General features: G+C 40.6%; 1 protein-coding gene and 1 long non-coding RNA gene across 2 annotated transcripts in view; one reads left to right on the top strand and one right to left on the bottom strand.

Moving 5' to 3' along the window:
• The window catches only part of LOC128473317 (uncharacterized), a 3,413-nt gene extending 821 nt beyond the window's left edge, over positions 1-2,592 (top strand). The window contains exons 2-3 of the long non-coding RNA XR_008346267.1: positions 2,418-2,528; positions 2,559-2,592. This is a non-coding gene — a long non-coding RNA (uncharacterized LOC128473317). The remainder of the gene's footprint in view (positions 1-2,417; positions 2,529-2,558) is intronic.
• Positions 1-10,952, bottom strand: part of DGKH (diacylglycerol kinase eta) — a 104,484-nt gene extending 93,532 nt beyond the window's left edge. Inside the window, exon 1 of the mRNA XM_053455455.1 lies at positions 10,746-10,952. Within this exon, the coding sequence (XP_053311430.1) occupies positions 10,746-10,802 (57 nt within the window). The 5' untranslated portion in view covers positions 10,803-10,952. The remainder of the gene's footprint in view (positions 1-10,745) is intronic.
• Between the last annotated feature and the right edge of the window lie 11,238 nt (positions 10,953-22,190).

Raw genomic sequence — 22,190 nt, 5'->3', positions numbered from 1 at the left:
ACTCTGCCCCTAGATATGCCTTTAACCCCCTATTTGCCACTTTCCCTCCCAGATATGCCTTATACCACCCTATATGCCATCCTACCTCCCTGATATGCCTTTTAACCCCCTATATGGCACTCTGCCTCCAGAAAACCATTGAAAGTGTATGAATGAATATATGTGAATGAGGGAATTTTGTGATAAATTAATATGCATGTGATAGCATGGATGTGTAAGTAGGGGGGGCAGGACACACAGAGGCTGTAGGTTATGTGCATGTATTGGCTGCTTGTGCATGACAGGAGTCTATATTAAACATATATGATTGCTAACAGCAATCAAACGCCTATCATGCCCAGGGATACCCAGATTCCAACATGTACTGGCTGGCATGGCATGATAGGAGTGTGATTGCTGTTAGTAATCATATATATTTAATATAGCAATGACACCCCTGTCATGCACAAGCAGCAAAACCTAGCAGAAATTACACTTCATGCCCAGGTTCCAGGGTGAGTGGGATTGATGTTAGGAGTGTGATTGCCAACAGCAACTGCCATCATGCCCAGACAACCAGTACAACTCAGGGCATGATAGGAGTTTTGTGTTCATGAACCATTATTGGAATCTCTAGATTGCTTCTGGGAGAGGATCACACTCCTATCAAGCCAAAGTTCCTACATGTACTGGCTGATGTACTAGCAGCTAACATCAATCACACTCATATTATGCCCAGGCAGCCAGTACATGCTGGACCCTGGGCATGATAGGAGTGTCATCCTATCCCACACGCCTATGCCCACATTTCATATACATGGTGTCATTCAGTCACACTGACTTCTATCATGCCCAGGCAGCCATCACATGCCAACTGCCTGGGCGCTACAGGAGTTTCATTGCAGTTATTAAATATATAACTGCTGTTTGAGATTATTATTATTATTAATGTTTATTTTTTGTCCAATTTGGTGTGTTACTAATTTAATAAGTGGTTTTTTTCTCTAAAAGGGGGGGCAGGGAGTCACTTTCGTTATCTGTTTCGGCCAAGTGCATCCAGAATTTTTGGTTTCGGTCCAGAATTTTCATTTCGGTGCATCCATAGTCAGACCTCTATTTGAGGTCAGATTAGAAGACGACCTCAAATATAAGACGAGGGATATTTTTCAGAGCATGCTGTCAGTACAGGTGGGCTGGCTGGTAATTCATGGGTTTTCTAGGGCAGCCCCCGGGCTATTTATAAAGCGGGTTTAGCTGGTTGTTGGCCGCGGGAATATTCTTCACCTTGAGTACATAATCTAGAGCTATATATAGTAATAGAGCCTGGAGGAAAAAAAAAAAAAAAAAGTTTCTAGGTTTTCTTCCAGTAAACTTCCTTTATCTGTCACGTGATATTTTTGGTGACTTTCCCTGCAGAAACCCCACACCAAGCGTCTATAGATTATGGCAAGATAACCGAGCTAGAACACGCACAAATGGCTAATACGCAGAATTATTATGCAAAAACTACAACTGTGTATATATAGATAGAGTGTAAGCTCTTTGAGCAGGGCCCTCCGCACCTGTTTCTGTAAGTCAATTTGTTATCTACTACTTGTCCTGTCTACCCATTGTACAGCGCTACGCTATATGAAACAATAATAAAATATTGTTTTAAAAAATTTCAATCTGATAAAAAAAAAAGTGGGATTCCCCTTTAAGAGCAACTTGAGATCCCTGGACTCTAACCCAAAATTCTTTAATATCATGCGTATAAATGGCGCTATAAAGTACCCCAACGCTTCGGGTACAGCGTGCCATCCACGGATTTACACCCGGCACAAGAGTTTGCTCTGATGGGATAAATAGAGTATTCTTTATGGGCTGTTTCTGACAATCATAGTGAGATACCCCAAGGTCATTTATCTTTCGGTGGTGTTGTTGACACAAGCAGTAATATAAAGCGCTGGTACAGTCACCCCGCCATTCATTATGGATTCATCAGGATCACTCTCCCCATGCATTCACTCTCGCCTCCTCTCCGTCTCGCAGGATAGAAAATATCTCCTACGTGAGATATCAAGGAGGCTTGGCGAGACAGAGCAATCACCCCCCCCCCATAGCCATTTCTACAAGATGGGGTTTTTCTGCAAGCAATTTGTTGCCTCAACTTCTGACTCCGGAGAATCCCGATTACATATCAGCTGAAAATATCCCATAACACCGGTTACGGCTCCGGAGAAAATCTATGTATAAGCTGGCAAATATATACAGCGTAAAATCCCAGGTAATACTTAAAAGTATCCACACAGCTAAAAGAGGCTGTGCTGGAAAAACATCTGGTTTGTACGGAAGATCTTCACAATTAGTGTAAGAGGGCCCGGGATTGACATGAAACGTGAATTTCTAAACTTTTGATATAGGACACATTGCTAGTTTCTGAAATCTTATTTTTATAGGTCCCACGGCCCTCTGGACCAGCAGAAGCAATCTAGCTCCATACTGCCATCCAATGGTGGCTTCTGAAGACCGTGTACAAAACATCCTCCTTTCACGCCGAATAGCTCATTGTGTACAATTTAATTGGCAGCACTAAAAAGCAGAACAAAATCCTAGAGCGATGGTCCGATACCAGTTATTACCAAAAAAAGTTTTAAAAAAATGGAGCCCGCTAATCAACATTAAACTCTTAACGTCAACCCATAATGAAGATGCAGTTGACGTGTTAAGATATCATCTCTGTGTGCACTTTTTCAGACCAAGAAAGAATCCAAAATGTGTTTTTCGAATATTACTATACATTAGTGGTGCTTTTATGAGTACTTTGGATATTAAGCCTCGTCTTTCCCTTCCACGCCAAGGACTGAGCACAGATGTGGAAACATCACTTAACCTTATAAAAGGTGAAGCAAAGAGAAGATTCTTACCGCGGGCAGAGGGACCGTCAGAATGGACTCTATATAGCAGCGGATGGTCTGTGGTCTGCTGGCATTGTCATACACTGCATGCCCGGAGCAATCGTTTAATCACATCTTGGGGCCTTTGGAACCCATGAGGGAAAACGCTCACTTCTTTTCTGTACATGTATAATACATACTATAAGCCTTCACTCTTTTTGTATTGTGCTCTAATTTGGATAAGGTAAATTACATTGTACAGAATAGAGGCAAAAGGTGTGAATGAATGAATATATATATAGCTTTTTTTTATGTATGCATTTTACAACACCCATTTCTTTCTTTGTTTACAGGCGGCGTCTGTACTTTGACAAAAGTCCTTTTATATGAGGGTTTATAGCAGGGTGGAGGGTACGTTTTTGCCTCTAACTGTGCGTTAAGCAATTTCCCTCTGGGAACATGTATTAAAGTAAGGGTAACACAAGAATTGCTTATAGTTTATAATATAAAGGAGCGTTATTACCATAAGAATCAATGGCATGCCCCTGCTCACTCCCTCACCTTCCACTTTAGCCTAATAGACTGTAAGCTCACACGCACAAGACCCTCTATGGCTCTTTTAGACGTATATCTAATGTATGTACCAGAATCTGCTGATACTATACATAAAACGTAGTAATAATTCCATTCATTGCTATGGCGATACAAATGCTTTAAAAACTCCTGGAGCATAAAATACAATGCCCCTACAGTACAGAAGGTTTTTAGTACACTGTGGGTTTAATTAAGATTCCCCCTTTCATTGTTTTATGTACTCAAATTTTTTCTGAAAAAATAGGAAACCATAGAAACATGCAAAAAAAAAAAAAAAAAAAGATTACAGGCAAAAAAAACGTTAAGTTCTAGAGGGCCACATCCATCCCTTACATAGTACCCTATTGAGTAGTATTTTTAATACTTTTGGCTTGGGGGGTAGTGAACAGGGGAGAGGGAGGGAATTTTTACATCTAAAAAGGCCTTTTTTTATTGCAATATGACTATAGATCTCTCGTTTATCTTATTTATGCCAGTGATGTCACAATGAAAATCAGTGAGCTCGATATTTTCACTTTCTTCCCTCAGATCTCCCCTGCACTGATCACACGGATCAGCAAACAAGGCTTCATTGACTTCCATTGCTTATCGCAATGCATGCAATCAGCCAGCAGGGGAAGCAATTGAAGATCCCAGTAGGGTCAAGCATATACATGTATGCCCATATAGTCCAAAACTGGCTTCATTTCATTTTGCCCCAGTTCATTTTCTTTTATTTGCAGACCTGGAGGCTGCCATTGTTGTCAGTAAAGTGATATTTTGGATGACTTTCTCCGCTCAAAACACCAAACTGACTTGATTCTCTCTGATTTTAAAGACAATCTACATCTAGAATTTCTTTTCAGCTGTAATCATGCTTTGCCAATGGCCTTGATTTGTTACTACAAGATAAGTGAGAAGTATAACCAGCCAGTATTTTAGATAATCTCACAAACAGGAGATAAGAAGATCTATAAAGGAGAGCTCTAATCCCATAATAATTTTCATTTTATCACTTTTTTAGTAGTGCAATAAACAGATGTGGCCACATGAACACTGACTCCTGCCTGCACTCACTAAGGGAAAAGTAACATAATGGCATTGTATGCATCTGTCAACAAACGTAATACCATACAGATCCAAAAGCTTTCCCAATTTCGCATCATAGTGACGCTTAAGACTTTAATACTGTGGCTAGGTGAATATAACAAAATAAGTATTTACTATTCTTTTGGCATTAAGGCACTCAGAAGTACATTGACACTTGCGGTTTAGCAGATATTCTTCTTCTACAGAATACATATTTTTATTTAAATTGTGAATTACTGCCTACAAGGTCCTCAGATTATCTTCTCTTTAACATAGGCACAGAGCTAGCCTAGTATGAATGGTAATAAACCTTTGTGTTCATAGTTCTAGAGCGTGAAGCTGTTATCGAAGGTGAGGTTTACTTTGCTGCTTAGTTATGTCTACACTTTCCATCAGTGCTGGTAAACCCATTCTGTATAATAAGAGATCCATAAATTCTTGGTAGCGTACTAGGATCTAGTGCAGGGGTGTCCAACCTGCGGCCCTCCAGCTGCTGCAGGACTACATCTCCCATACTCCTCCACCAGCCCCTTAGCTGAAAGAGTATTATGGGAGATATAGTCTTGCAGCAGCAGGAGGGCCGCAGGTCGGACACCCCCGATCTAGTGCTTAGCACACATAAAGGGCAGTAATGTCCACCTTTCCAGCTGTTCTGTGTCTTATTTGCCTCCTGACTTTAGCTAGGTAGGTACAAGCTTTGGCAGCATACTCGTTTTATATAAAACCTTTTATTGAAAAGTTATCTGCAAATCTATACAGATGGCAACAGCAGTTGCCAGAGCATCCAGTAAATCATTGACAATGTATTGTAAAGTAAACAGAACATATCCACTTCACCATTTTCTTATAGGAATTGCATGTCTGGGAGATTGCAGTCATGGATCGGTAGAGAAAACATCCATCGATCAAAATAAAACATAACAAAACAATCTTAATATACTAAAATGTCTCCATCTGTCTGTCGGATGGTCAAATAGGGAATACAAGAATTAGATGGGTTTTATCGTGAGCCTGGCTGGCTAAAACATATGGGTTCCTCCTAGCCATGTCCCAACCACAGGATGGGTAAAAGCCAGAGGGTCTGTACCAAGGCACAGGCGATGCTTTATGTATGGGGGTTCCATGGGGGGCGTACAGTACCAAGACGTATACTGGAAGTGTTATTTTAGTGCAAGCCTCACCGCAGCTTCAAGGAGTATCAATGATGTCCAGGTCTGAAAAACCCTTGTTTTCTTATTAAAGCTATCCTTCAGCAAGTGCATTCTCATCACGTATATTAGTTTGGTCATTAACATGGCCATGTAGGGGGATGTCCTGGGCCAAATATCTTGGCACCTCTATAAGTATTCTAAGCCGAGTTTTGTACCCCCTAAAGATTCTTCAATAATACCTAGAATACCTAGAGCAGCTGGGGAGTGATCCATTGCAGTGCTGTTCCTACCCGTTTGCAACACAAAACCGTGAGCAGCAGGCATGGCAAAAAGCATTGGAACATATCTCCGGAGGGGGTCTTGGATTTTAGGCAAGCAGAGTTCACCATTATAGAAGAGTCACAGTGGTGATTTGTAGATATAATGGGTTATTCTGAGCGATATAGAGCTTTCATTTGTCGCATATACCGTATCAATAAGTATTTAGATGTGGCAGCTAATGTATTCATTGATTTGCAACATATGACAAAGGCCAGCCGTGGAGTACTCCCCATCCCCATGGACTATATAGCATCTAACGGGTTGTCCCAATCCCTGGTGGTAAATGGTTTAACCTGAGCTATGGGTCCACATAAAGGTGGACAATGGCAAGGGTACAGGATATTTGGCAATGACAAACCATGGCGGTGGTATGATTGAGTAGGGTGTCACATTGACCAAACCATATACGGATAGCCACCTCACTATTTTAAAAAGATGGGTTTGCCAACCATGGCGGAAAAGACAAAAAGCAGCAGTTAAGCTGTAAAGTGCAGCCTGATAGTTTTCCAAGCTTTTATTGTGGTGGCGGGCAGGGAATTAGAAGTAACTTGTTCCGGCTATTGGTCTATGGGCATCTGCAGCAGGACCGGGTGAGAGAAGTCAACACCAACCGCCCAATATTGGATTTCCGCACTCCGTTTTATAATCTGGTTCAGTGCAAAGCATTGAGGATGCTGCTGCTGGGTCAGCAATCAAGTATCGTTTCTCAGAAATATTGTCTGAAACACAGATAGGCTAGTAAAGCAAAATATAGATTCCTTCATTCACCGTAAACACCCGAAAAGCGAGCATCAAAAGCATTAAAGAGCAGTGATAGTTAAAGACCCCCCCCCAATCACCCCAAAATACATTATAGTGCTTTGAAGAAATTTGAAATTGAATTTCACAGCCAGGATCTCTGGGGATTAAGAGCGTTTAAGTTGTGGGTCGCGTACCCATGTATATCTATTTCTAATTATATGTTTTTCTGAGCACTGTCTTCATAAATGAATGACCTTATTACTTGCCATAGACCAAACTCCACACGTGTTTGCACTGCAAGCCCTGCTAAGCACTCTGTCATTGTCTACAGACGAAAATTTCGGAACAATGTCCGGCAAACAACGATCAGCGTGGGCAGCAGACTTCTATCGTACCGTTTTCTTTTGTCGGCTTAATTTGTTTGGGAAGTCAACACTTTTTTTTTTATACTGTTTGCACTTGTCAATCAGGTTACAAGGAATTTTTAGGTTTCTTTTTTTTTTTGCATTAGTATAAAGGTAGCCAGCAAGACAACCAAATTAGTGATTTATTACATTTCCCACGTGTAGGTATATCACTACTATGTGCATGAATTACCGTGAGTAAGGTAAGCAAACAGAAAAGTTGGCCCAAAAATAGCCACACATTTTCTTTAAGTTTATCAGTCTCCAGAAATCACTATTTAGGAAAACAGAACACCATTTTAACAACTTTCTTGTACAAATATACATTTCACATGCTGCAGACTAGACTTGTAAAGCACTACCCTGCTGTACGTAGCTTCAGTTTGTTCAGATGATCAAATTAATATTTTTAAAAGATTATGGGGACCCTTTTTGTAGCAATTTATGGTCATATACAGAAGGTAGATACTACTATAAAGCATCAAAGAGTGCTTTAAATCAAGAATGACAATTTAACGCAGAAAGCATTAAATGTGTTCACCAATTTCAGCCCCAGAATCTCAATCCAGAACAGGTCAGATCTGCTTGGGGAATAGTAAATTAGTCGGGCCCTCCGAATCTCATCATGGCCGAGACATCCACACTTAGCGTAGCTAAATCTAATGAGTTGATGAATACACACCCAAGTCTGAACTCTCACACAGACCATAATCCCTTACAAATCCGTATACTCCACACCTCAAGGTTTCACGGAAATCAACTTATTCTTAATCATCATAGGTAATCACAGCATGGACCATACCAAATGGAGTGTGACGTTTAGCCTGCAGAGTTCATTTAAACTCAACGGGGACCTCAAACTCCACTGAAATCAACAGCATCAGCTCGGCAGATCTCAGCACAGCCTCTGTGTAGCAACTGAATTGTCTTAGTAAATAAAGAGCATTTTATAACACGAAATATAATAAACCAACACAACACACCAAATCTACATCCCTACTGACTTAAACAAATGGCACATGACTCCCCAGTGTAAAATGCACTGGACGATATGCTAGCTGTATTTTCTAAATGTTACGATTAACACAAGAACCAATTTGTGTCGGCACATTTACAATTGCCTCCAGGACAAGAATGTAGCGAGCGCGTTATTGTTTGCCGCACCCAAAAATGGAGACATACTTATTTGTCACGTTGCAAAAGTTAATTCCCAATAGTATCTCCAACAATACATGCCTTCATTTCTCGTAACAGGGTTTTATACATTTGTGCTCTAAACAGAAAGGTTCCTGTTTAACGGACTAAAATGGTCTTTGCGATGGGGGAAGGGTTCTAATAGCCAAGTCCAAGGTAAAGCATCCTTCTCGTACAACGTTCCCAAACCCCATCATAACGATGTAATACACATCGGAGACTGCTTATAACTATTAAATTGGATATCTTTCATAAAAATCTCTACTGTAGTGAATGCAGAACTATATCCCTGCCAATTAGTGATCACATGGGGCCGCCAACGGTCCTGAGACCTTCTTGTGACTTGTCTTTGACCCAGTGATGGGGTGCAGGGCTTTCATAATGTACAAAGCCAAGAGCGAGGAAGTTTGGATTATGTGTCAATCCAGATAAGAGGGTTTCTTTTTGAGACTGCAGACACACACTCTCTCGTATGGTGGATTTACTGAGGTCTCTTGTCGAATACATTCTGATGTAATATATGTTTATTAATCGGAAGTCTCCGATTGCCGAAATTTGCTCTTTGCTCTTTCTACTTCTCATTTTTCTTTGACGTACCTACTCGATTTCACCCAAATTCTGACGCGGGGTGACCGAGATGTTAAGACAGTAAATTCCCCTATTATTAGACCATGCTGTAACCCCACAAATACGACCTGTGAATTCCCCGGTAACTACAGGTTAACAGACGGCAAAGGCATCATTTCCAAAGCGATGATTATTATTGACGCGTTACCACAATACACAGCTACTGCATCCCCTGTACCCGACATACAACGTATTTATCACAAATAAACGCTGAGCTACATTTATAACCCAGGAATTCTGTTTGCAAAGTTTTAAATGTGGGACAAACAGAAACATTCCGTTGGTTTCCATGGCAACGACACTGCATTTTGCTCCAGAAGGTTTATAAACCTAGTCCGTTTAGAGATCCTGATCCTTACATTCCACAATCGCCGCTTCTCATATAATTTAATATAATTTAATATATATATATATATATAATCCAGGAAATAAACTGATCACCTATGACAAACATTTACGACTCGGACGCAGGGAGCTGGCTTTAAACGTTATCCATTAAGAGATCTGCCCTAAGTAACACGCTCACAGCCGTTTCCTAACAGCCCCGCGTGTAATTACCGGATGGTTAATGCACCAAGTCTCAGGCCAGCGTGTTAAACGGCCTCCTGGAACCAGACACGCTAAAAGCAGGGCGGATTTTCTACAATAAAAGGTAATCTCGGCCGTCACTCAGCACTGTAGAGGTGTACGGTACCCATTTGCACGCCAATGCCCCAAGATCACCTGAATCCACCTTGATGTACTTTATATCCAACCCTTGCCAGGTCGTCCTGAAAAGCAGATAGATTGTCGGCATGGTATTTCTTTAATGGAAGCAAAACGTTACATAGCAGGTCCCATTAAAGAAATCATGCACTTCGACACCAGAAGAATGTGCTCTGCACTCGCAGGTTACTGAGGCCACGGTAATTAAACATATACTAAGTGTCACAATCTCCAAGGCTGGAATGAGGACAGCCCTTCCCGGACTCCTGGCACTCTCTACATACAATAGCTTATAGCCGGCTGGAGATGATGCCGGCCGGGGCTTGTCTTACTACCCATTCAGTATACTCCTAAGGTTTATTATCACTGGGCTATGCCAACGTAATACAATAAATCAATTAAAAAACTACAGCGCTTGGATGCAAAGAAATGTTATTTTACCGAGAGAGTAGTAGATAAGTGGAACAGCCTCCCGACAGAATTGGTAGAGGTCTTACAGTGAGGGAATTTAAACATACTTGGGACAGGCAGGCGTGAGGCTATCCCGAATCTAAGACGAGAACAAGCACTGATTAAGAACTTCGTATCAGGGGGAGAACGGGTAGACTAGATGGGCCGAATGGTTCATCTGGGACGTCATATTCTGCGTTTCTAGAGACCTAACCTTTGTAATGCAATAAGGGGAGAGACCATTAACAAACGCATACAAATCTGAGGCTTTTTTCAGCATGTAGTAGATCAGCCCCCTGCGGATTATTGCTCAGGGTCACAATTAAGCGTCTCACAAGCCCCATCCTGTCAAACGAGGATCTTAATTGGAATTTATCCACCACCAAAACAATAAGCGCCTTATCTGGATCCCGTACCCCCCGCGGTCACCGTCCCAGGTGCTCAATGCAACGTACTACGAGTAACTACAAAGGGTACACAGGGGAACATAAAGTTCCAAAAATCCGATCCAGACAGCGGTGGGACTCTATCCAGTATTCCCGGCATTCCTTCTAGGTATAGCCCGGCACAGCACCCCCTGCGCTATCGCCAATAACCCCCCAAAGCTCTGGGTCTGTGGCACCAGTGATACCCACCATTTCATCCCAGACAGGGCTCCGGCTGCTGTAGGAAGGGAAGGCATGCTCCATCATCCCCCCAGGAAGCAGACAAAGAGATCAGGAAGACACAATTCCTACACCGTCCAACAGAACACAATGTGATGGAAGGGTCCCGGGCTGCAGCTTCCCTCTCCAGAGCAAGTCCCACTAATAAAAGCTAAGCGGCGATGCTGGCTGCTTCCCTCTCACCTCCCCCTTCCAGTTTAATAGCTAAACTCCTTCTCATCTTTCCTTATTCAGCCCCTGATCTCCTCCTCCTGCCCCCATGCCTCCTCCTCCCCACCCGATGCCCTGCTTCCTGCTCACAGCCCACCTCTCCCCTACTTTTGCTCTGCAGCTTTCACTCGCTCCATCCTTGCTATGTTATTCTCCGTTACGGATTCCGTTAATAGTCCCCGGAGAAGAGAGAGCGGAGATGTGATAGAAACCTTTTGATATTCAAAGGGATTTAACAAAGTACAGGAGAGGAGTTTATTTCAAAGGAGGAGAAACATTATAATGTAACGTAACAAGGTTTGATGAGATGATAGTAGATAAGTGGAACAGCCTCCCAGAAGAAGCTTTAGAGGAAAGGGCAGACTAGATGGTTCTTATCTGCCGTCAGAGTCTATGTTTCAAAGAATATCGTATCCTAAACCCCGCTGAAACACCAAGCTTCATCCAAGCAGCGATGTCTCGGGGCTCAGCTGTTTAGATGGAGGCATTCCGTTCCGTCCGTTCAGTCAAGGATACTATAAGGGTAATTGGCACCTCTAGCCTGATCACTAATAATTAGGTACTTAATGACTCACCTTTATAAATTACAAAATAGCAGCTGATTTAGAACGAGTAAATACGCCACATATAAGTACAATGTTGCCTTTTTTTGCATTCGTTGTAACACTTTTGGTAGATTAAATATCGAGAATTTCTAGAACCACTCAATAGGAATCCAGTAGAAATAACAGTTTATTATATACAGAATAAATCACATCGGTTCAGGGGAAATGTAACTAGATGTGGCAGCTGCAGCCTAATAATAAAAATACGCTGTCATTAATCACCCTGCAGGTAACGGCGCGTGATTTCATCTTAACCGTTTAAGGACCACTGACCTGCATAACTTCCATTTCAGCGTTACAAGCGGTTACCTTTGTGTTGAATGTTGAGTTAATAGGACTTTATGTTCATTATTAGAACATACTCGGTAGAGCTGTATAGTGAAGCATTTCCATTGTTGTCCGTGATGGACGGGTCACTGAGGGGAAGGCATGGCTCCAAGCCTGTAATTTAATGATAGGAAGCCCCATTCCATGTATGAATATAACTGGCAGGGTCTCACAATACATTGAAGCAATTGTTTAGAGGACACATGATAAAAATCAGCATATCCAAGACATTAGGGAAAGAGGGGACGCATCCTAATACAAAAAATCGACCATGTCTGCAGATCAGTCGATGGCAAAGCGATGTTTGAATCCATGGCAGTATACTAAACATATGACGGTGACATGCATCATACTAGAAACATGGGCAAAGCATGTAGAAATGGTCCTAGCTGACTCGTGTGTCTGAGACATCTTTGTTAAGGGTGATGATGTCATATGGTGTGCAGATCTGCCAGTGTTTTCTGTGTATGTGAAAGTGATATTGTACCTGTGAGATTGGCATTTATACCCTGTTGTATTATGGAGCAAACAGGGGTTTATCTACTAAGGGGGGAGTTGGTAAGACCGTTTGTGGTTTTAACGACTTGACTTCATTATTCATTATGTAGGACCAACCCCAGTGAGCTTCTGCTGCTTCTCAGGAGCTTGACTGGCCCTGTATAATGTATTGTTAATTCAGCAAGATTTCTTTGAATTCTCCTTACACATTGACATTTACATTATACAGGGCCTGCTCAACCCCTCTTGCTGGATAAACTTGCCAGTCTTTGCCCTTCTTAAAGAAAAGTGCCATCTCTTCCTTAAGTGAATAGACCCCACAGCAGTGATGTATTCTGGCCCAGGCCTAGGCCAGCCGTCCCTCTGCTGCAAAACCAGGGTCGGATCGCCCTCTTGGGAGATCAGGCCCCCCATGGTCCCGCTGGGACAGTTACAACGCAGATCTTTGGTCTCTCTAATCGTCCCATTTACACTATGGAGACTGTGCTGTGTTAGACTCCGTGTAGGGGTTATGACATCATATCCAGGCCCCTATGTGTCTTAAAGACACAGCATACCTTTTAATCCAAGGAAGACGCACAGGGGAGGCTGGGGGTCCTGCCCTAGATCAGGCTTAGGGGGCAGTGCAGAAGGTAAATACATGTCTGCCCTACTGTGTCAATTCTGATAAACATAAGTCAGTGATATGGTAAAAAATACGTTTGTCTAAACCAGGGGTTCTCAAATTGCGTCCCTCCAGCTGCTGCAGGACTACATCTCCCATACTCCTCAGCCAGCCCCTTAACTGAAGGAGCATTATGGGAGATGTAGTCCTGCAGCAGCTGGAGGGCCGCAGTTTGAGAACCCCTGGTCTAAACGTAGTGTTATTTACAACAATCAGTAGAGAGATGCTGTAAAGGCCCCGCTTGTACACAAAAAAAAGCTTAGTTTTAAATCTATCCATCAGATGGGGCAGTGTCAGGGGCGGTGATGGTGGGAGAGACCTGGTACTTTAAAGCCAGCGACTGCCTGGTCATGTATGTGCGGTTGGGTATGTGCGAGTGTGCGCTACAGTTTTATGTTCGCATAGCATGCAGCTGGGCATATACAGCCTCTGGCCGCACACTGCGGCATGCGATCTACGGCTGTAGCGGCAGATCGGGTGAGTGTGTGGCGCTGTTGTCTAGTGGCCCACTGGGCATTTGTCCAGCTGTAGTCAGGTAAAAATGAGGATTTAGGGTTTGGCCAGCCATTTAAAGACAAACATCCATGAAGTCTACATGACGAGCAAAATGTAGAATTAATTGACTATGCTGGAATTGTACGTAGCCTTGGGCACCATAAATAAACAACTCTCAGCATGCAGCGTTCATAAGGGTTTTCAACAGCTGATCTGGGATTTCTAATTCAACTACATGACTACTAGCTGGATAAGCTTCAGTTCATATATGTCTATACTATGTCTATACTGTGTCTTTACCATGTCTATACCATGTCTATACAGCCAGATGCTACCTGTCCCTTGTTATAGTGCCACCTGCTGGTAGGTACTGAGTACTGCCTCCTCAAAACAACCAATGGAATTACTACACACTGGTTAGACCTCACCTTGGGGGAAGAAAAGCGGCTCTGGTACATTAATGGCATTGGGCACCGGCTAGATACACGGCCACAATCTATGCTCTTACACTCTGACAGCTTGCGGCGGTGTGTATCTAGCCACACACTGGAAGATCTAATATGCCGTTGGTGTGGCATTAAGCTAGGTGTGCGGTATCGCTGGACATTTGACCAGTTTTCCAGATGACCAGCCTGGTGATTAACATTCCGTCAAACTGGGTTTAATTACCATGGAAAAAAATCAACACTATGAAACTATCTCATAACTATGCTTAAATATATGAAAGGTCAGTAAAGGTCTTTTCTGTAAAACTGTTCATCCCACGGACTGAGCAAATTCAAAAAAAAAGATCAGGCGTTCCCTCTGAAACAGAGGAAGGTATTCTTTACAGCAAAGCTCTGGAATGGCTTACCAAGGAAAGTGGTTCAAATAATGTGGGCTCATTCTCTGCAAAACAGGCATTAGCTTAAGGAGGGTTTTTACCATTATCGTGAGATACTGGTATATATTATATTTTTTTTAATGTTTTTACAGATATTAATTGTATGCCCTCCAATGATGCTGACCTCTGGAATATTTCACTTCAGATGGCAGTAATTTACTGATCACTGGTGAGCGCTTGGTATACAGAGGGGTTTTGCAAATGTACTTTGGGTATCAATCATGGGGCACCAGCTAATTAGCAAATTCATGCAGAGAACCTCAAACAAAATGATAAGCACTTCTTACATAATTCTTTCTAGTTACAGGGTTGTATAGTAATGTTAAAAAGTATGTGTCCATTGGATTCAACATTTCCAAGTTATTAATTAATTATTGCATTGTTCGGGTGAAGAACACACAAAAAAACCCTTTTTAAGTAGTCACTAGTTTTGAGAGGGAGTCCATCATAAGGACAAAGGCAGGTTAATCTGTATCAGGTTTATTAGAATAAATACTCAAGATAGCATCTACCCATGAACCCAGGGGAGGGCAAGTCCAGCCAAGCAGTAATAAAGCAGCCGAAAGCCCAGCAGGCGGAGAATGAGCACTATCCAACCCTTTCCAAAACACATTTATATATAAATAACAAAACAAAAACATAAAAGGTCCAGAAAATGCCACCTTATTTCATATGTCCTACTGGTTATGAGTAGAATTCTACTCGGTGCCCATACTTGGATTGGAATTTGCAAAGTGAGGTCTTACAAATGCTAGCTACGGTAATTTTTTTTCAACCAGCAACCTTTTTGAATAAAGCTGGTCGCCAATTCAAAATACAAAGGTACACAAAATCTGATCAGTATAGGCAACGCAAATTAATACCTACCGTAAGTTTGGTGCTATTTTAAAGAAAAAAAAATATTTTTAAAGAAAAAATATTCATTAGTGGAATGGTAAAGCAGTATTGTATCTAATGAACAGGAATACATGTATTTTAACATTTTTGGTATCTATCAGTTTGGCAACATATGTTATATATAGACAGAAAACCAATAGCCATTTTCAGCCCCCCCCCTTTATTCATTTAAAGACCTAAAGTGTGGGGGGGGTGCCTATATTCAGGCCAATACGGTAATTCAATTTACTGATTTTATTTTCCAAAGAAGGTAACTGTGCAAAAAATAAATTATATCTATAGTATATAGTTATAAATACATATATTAATATATACAGTATATATATATATATATATATATATATATACACTGTATATAGTACATAGTATAGTATATATATAGTTTGCTATTGACTGGGACAGCTTACACCGGAAATGGTAATAAAGTGTCGGAGGCTTAACTGAGAGCTTGGAATTTAGTTTCCCTTATGTGACCGACATTACATTTCTAGTTTGATTCATCCACTCTAATAGCCCAGGGGCAAGGAGGACACTGGAGGCTGTGACTTTATCCAATAGCCCCCCCCCCCCCCCGTAACTGAGTTGTGCTTTTAGGATATTTTAGCCTTTAACTGGGATCCAGCTCGCTAGCAGTAAACCTATTTAGGCCGAGATGACAATCTTGTCCCAATGGGCTGGAACCAGCTGAAGTTTCAGGACTTTTTTAGTTAACTTGTATGAAGCAATATATTGTTCACCGCAGGGCATTTTATTATGGATAGGTATCATCCTGAAAGCATAGTGCATTTGCTATCCTTTACATCTGGATACCCATGATAAAGTGAACCACATTTGTGCTCACGCAGAGGACAGGATCCAAACCAAATAATCCCTATACCTCAAGCAGATCATTTTTGTTACTTGGTCATCTTGTTAAAAAAATACTGATTAAAACTACAGATTTGATCCATCTGGCCAGAGCGCAGTTTATAAAACATTAGGGTTACAAATAATAAACAAGTACACAAAAAGGAAGCCATATTCCATTTGAAAGCCTATTATACCTGAAATTTGTATGGTATATTTTCAAAGTAAAAAATAAATAATCACATCCTTCCCTTTCTGTTATTTTCCAAGAGAAACATTTTTAGATTTCTTATTACCCTCCCCCTCCTGATGTCAGTGAATAAAACTACTTTGATGTGAAGAAAATCTGTTTGATCGTATTCAGACCTAGCAGGGAACCATAATGTAGTTTTTCTCGCTGAAATTAAATGAAAAAAGGGAAAACAAGGTTACTATATTCATATTTGTTTTTACGCTAACTGCCCCTTTAAGAATAAATGAAATAAAAACAGATTTTTGTAAAATTGAGATGACAGATTCTTTTACAAGCTAGTTCTTCACTTTCTGTTTTATCATCCAAAAATAGGACATATGCAGCTCTTCTTTGCTGAAAGGGATTAAGCTTGATTAATTTACACTCGTTTGGCTTTCATCTTTGGTTAATCCAGAGCTGCACAGCTTTAATGTAATGAGAAAAGGGAATTAAATGCAATCAGTCCATTACGGGTTTTCAGTAAACCTAACAGTGTTGTAATACCTTAATAGAAAAATGTATCTTTGCATACAAATATGGTACACGTACACGTCAATATAAAGCGCATATAAATGGGAGTTGTAGTATTCACATGTAGCATGTGCTTATTTGACATCCATCGCCGATGAAGGCAAATAGTGGACTCCATTCCAAAATTATTTACGTGTTTTAACAGATACTTTTTGTTAATGTGTATCACTGTTTTCCATTGCAATCTACAGTATGTGAGCACTGGGGTTGTTATTTTGTGATAAACGTATCACTGGTATTGAATCCTGCCCATTGTGTACATAGATTTCAGTAAATACCTGTCCTGAAGGTATGTCTCTAACCACTCCAACCAACAAGTGTCCCCTTCTTGTTGGGGGGAATTAAAAGGACACTGTAGCCATCATATTCTTTAATGCATATGATAGCTGAGTGATTCCTTTATGTTTCAGGAGGTTCCCCCTTTATGGCTCAGCAAGGGTTCCAGGCCAAGGACCACATACGTTTTGGGGTCTTACAATACATAGAAAAGGACTAGATTGACTAAATCAATCAAATTCTGTTTCAATGTATAAACAACCTGTGCTGTGTAAAACGAATAAACATATATTGTGAAGACAATTCTTGGCAGCTCTATCACATAAATGCATAAATTTTCTAGCGTTGTGTACATTCCCTTAGCTAAACAATTTCCATGTACATTCATCGTCCAGCAGTATCTGGTTAACACTGCATAGATATAGCACAGTTGTATTTCTTAGATTAAATTGCAATGTTTTCAGGAAGACACAAATCATTGAAATACAATAACTCTATATATAAGCTCCACATTAGAGAGGAAATGGATCCTGGGAGATGTGGGCATTAGGGCATGTCCCATGGTGGTATTAACATAAAACACTATTTGTGATAATGCCTCGAGCTAAACGCTTTCAGCAGCATTTACCAAGTCCTGGCATTATTAGCTGTATTTGTCATTTTTACGAAGAGACGTTAAATTGGTTTTGTACCAAACAGAATTATTGATGGAAAAATTTGTTCCGCATGCTTGACAACAGAGTAAAAGCCATATTTCTTCAGGAAAAAATAGGGCCAGTCTGGAACATGGTGTAAAATTCAATACAGTCTCCCATAGAATGCAGTGAAAGTACCTATACAGCAGAATTGCTCTGGGTTTTTTAAAAAAGTAGGTTGTAAGTTTCTGATGCCTCTCTGGCTACCACTGAGCATCTGGTAAAATAAACTCAAAAAATAAATAAAAGCATAAACGTATGTTTAAAATAGATAATTAATCCTCAAATATTGAGGTTTAGCGTAGGTAATGTTGATCCAGGTAAAACTTTTACAAAGGCTTATGGTAGAATTAGTGCATGGAAAGTGTTAAAATACCAACATTTCAAATAGCCTGGGGTGTCTAGCCTAGCTTGACAGGAGTAAGTTGCATTGGCCAGCTTCAAAGATGTCCCAAATAGCACATGGGTCCAGGATGACTAGACATTAAAATTCCAAATTGAAAAATACGCACCTCCCAAATGAGGTAGCCCCCAAACAACCTGACAGGCTATGGATGGGTGGTATCACTGCACTGTGTAGATGTTGTTAAATACTTATTGAGATTTTCTTTGGCTATGGCATATGACAGTAGCTGTAAATTAACGAATGGAATACTGTGTGTGTGTAGAAAAAGTGTCAAAATACCCCACTGACATTGAAGTTATTTTATAGTCAATTAGATGATATGATTAAAAAATGTTTGCATATACTAAATGAGAAAAAAATATTACAGCTAAACACAAACACAGCAGAAATGTTAAAACAGCCACTGCCACGAAGGGTACAAAAAAATAAAAAATGCAATTCCTTTATAATATCATTTTGATACTATTAAACAGCATGCTTCTCATTAAATCTACAAGATAAGAGGTCTAGTCCAGTGATTACACATCAAATCCCTTACACACGGCATGAAAAACCCATGTCCATCATGACTGTAATATATTAGCTCCTTTTTTCAGTATGGTTGGTTAGTGATGTTAGTATATAATTTGCAAAAATTCAATAATACACTAAGTGGCTGTGTGTGATTTTATTGTCCGGAAACACGCTTTAATTGGTGGCAGTTCCATCCAATAATAGGCTCAATAGCATATTTGGTCTTATTAAATTACACCCTGACAATGAAACTTGAGCCAGCTAATAACAGTGCACATGAAATAATATACGTACTAGCTAAAGCTGCCATTTATATATTTATATTATCTCAGCAAATGAAGCTTCTCCCCCCAGTTATGGCAAAAAGAAGGATTTGAGTACCAAGGAGGGTAAATGGGATAAAATATCCTGTTAATTGGAAAGGTCTCTGGGAGCGCTGGGCAAAAATAATGGAGATGTTCCTCCCTTGAGATTTACCATGAATATTTCAACGTTACTCCTTTTCTTAGGAACTTTTTACTAACACCAATGCCAACAGAGGTACTGAAACAACAATATTTGCTGGTGCATGTGACAATGGTCTATTTATACCATGAAGTGTAATTTATGTCATGATGTAACGCATCACATGACAAACTTCAGAAACATATTTTTGCTGCAAAAGTTTCTCCCGGGGCATTCTGTTTTCACTTAATGTCTGGTTAGGGCAACCACATTACTGTTTTGGAATATTGGGACTGGGCCTTACCTCTGGCTTCACCAAACATTTTTGTCCTTGGTGACTTCATTAGGTTGTGTCTCCTTAGCAGGTGCACCTTAGATGCCTTCCTTGTTAGAACCTTTACCTAGTAATTTGTCTCCTTGCATACTTGTTTGCATGCCTCAAAATGTCATGCTTTATAGTGGCTCAATTTTCCAAAACCATTGCTGTTCTGAAGTCTTCGATTTAGATTTGCCATTAGCCCTTGGATTCTGGAGTGTAGTTACCTGGAGGTCACAGTACTTGGAGGCTCAACCAAAGGGGTACATGACAATCATAGACTGAATACCTGGGTTTTAGGGATACCTTAGTTGTTTCAGGTTGAGGGTCCACCTGCTCTCTAGGACTTGTTAGAATGTTGACCTAGTAATTTGTCTCCTTGGATACTTGTTTGCATGCCTCAAAATGTCATGTTTTATAGTGACCCAATTTTACAAAAACATTGCTGTTCTGAAATCCAGATGTCGGTACCCCTTCTTTAACCATCAACACATTTCTGTCAACCTTTGAATCTTGGGAAAAACTGTTTTCTCTGACTGTGTATATATCTTTAAAACAAAGGAGAAATGCATAAATAGCCGTGTTTCTTTGCAGCCACAGTCCTTCATAGATTTAATAAGAAACAAGATTGTGCATCCATATGTAAAACAAGAGTAAATTACATCACAGCCTGATATGGTTAGAATTCATCCATGAAGCACATTGCAATATTTCGAAAATTGTTTCGTATTCATTGCAGAAAGCATTAAGTTGCTTAATAAAAAAACCTATAACACCAGCAGCTTACTTGGGTTCTTGCTTTCCAGGAAAATGAAAATGATTTCTTTCCTATATTCTTCATATGTATGATTTGAGAGTAGGATTTGCGCTGCTCTAGTCACTCTGTATGTGATCTGACACTTTATTATCCTCATATTTCTGCCTATTAATCCAATCTCTCCTCTCTAGAGCTTCGACACTCTGGTGACACTTTGTGCTGTCTTGCTGTGATTGTGATTCATGTTGTTTTCATTTCATGCTACTCTAACCAATACTTTATTTGATTGTTTGAGATATTTAATTACAGAAGCTTGGCACATGGTAGAAGTTTACCAGATAAGCAAGCTTCATTTGTTTCTTGCATAATTATTCTCCAGTAGTCGTGTCATGTTTTCTACTAGATGCTATTAGTCAATGGTTCATATTTTTGTAGCTCTGGTTTCCAGGGCCGGCCGAAGACTTAACGCCGCCTGGGGCGAAGTTTAAAATGACGCCCCCCCCCCGCCGACGCGGGGGGGGGGGTCATTTTAAACTTCGCTGACGCCATTATTCCCCCCCCCCGGTACTTACCTTTAAAGAGTCCTGCCGGCGAGTCTCCCTGCTCTGCCACGGGGCCGGTTTGTAATGCTGAGCGCCGGAAATTGACGCCACTTCCGGCGCTCATCATTACAAGCCGGCACCGAGACTGAACAGGGAGACTCGCCGCAGAGGAGAGAGAGAGGGGCACCGAGCGGGTAAGCGAAAACTACTCGGCGCCCCTCTCTCTCTCCTCCGCTTCAAAACAAACAACCAAAAAAAAACGCTTGGGGCGGCAAAGTGCCGCCCCTTCTAAAGTGCCGGCCCTGCTGGTTTCTAATTTGTCTTTGTTTTCCATAGGGTGAAATATATAGCTGCATTGGTCCAACAATCCTATTGACCCTATCAAAACTCCTTGTTTGCCATATGTGCATCACAGGGAGGGTGAGGAGGTCACTAAGGTCAAGCGTATTTTTTTTAATTTGTTTTTTTCCAAAGAATGTCATTGTAATATACTGTAACACTAGTTTGAGGTGGACATTGTTCAACAAATGAGGACCTTGCAACAGCTATGGAGCTGCATGTTTAATTGATTACCCTTAAAATTGGATCTTGAGTCTAGAATGTGGGCCTAGAAATGCTAGGCGAATGGTGAAGTTGCCCAATTTGCAGTGGTGTCTCTATATAAGATTGCACCATTTTTTAAGGCAAAGATGTTAAACTAAAACAGATGTTGTGATCTATAGAGTTTGGAATCTTTTATACATGGGATATGCTATCTTAGTGGGGTTTTCTGCATAAGTCCAGAATAATGTTCCATTCTTTTCATCACTGTTTATCTAATCACTTATGATACTTAGATTTTAATCATTTAAGTGAGATTAAACATGTAAAAGTTTCCTTATGTTGCCTAGATTTGCTTTTTCTATTTCCAAATTTGTTTTTAATAGCTATTAGGTCATCTGTATATATCAAGGCAAAACTGGACTATTTCTAGGCAAAGTGTAAAAGTTGATCCATATTGGGTTCAAATCAATTACCCACCTAAACATTAAAGGGACAGTTTAATGTCCCTGACAGTGCCAGTAATAAGGAAAACATGTTAAAGAACCTCATAATTACTTTAATATGCGTTCTTTAAATACAACAACTTCACTATATAGCTGTCTTCCTTCTCTGAGGTCCAACGACTCTTGTCACTGAGCTGACCCCAGAAACCATTAAAAATGAAATAAATCAATAGACACCTCAGCTAATAACATATCAACTCAATCAGCAATAGAGATAATTGTATCCATAAAA

Source organism: Spea bombifrons, chromosome 2 (assembly GCF_027358695.1).
Source record: "Spea bombifrons isolate aSpeBom1 chromosome 2, aSpeBom1.2.pri, whole genome shotgun sequence".
Taxonomy (NCBI): domain Eukaryota; kingdom Metazoa; phylum Chordata; class Amphibia; order Anura; family Pelobatidae; genus Spea; species Spea bombifrons.
Note: the sequence above shows the minus strand (reverse complement) of the source record. Positions and strands in the feature narration are given on the sequence as shown.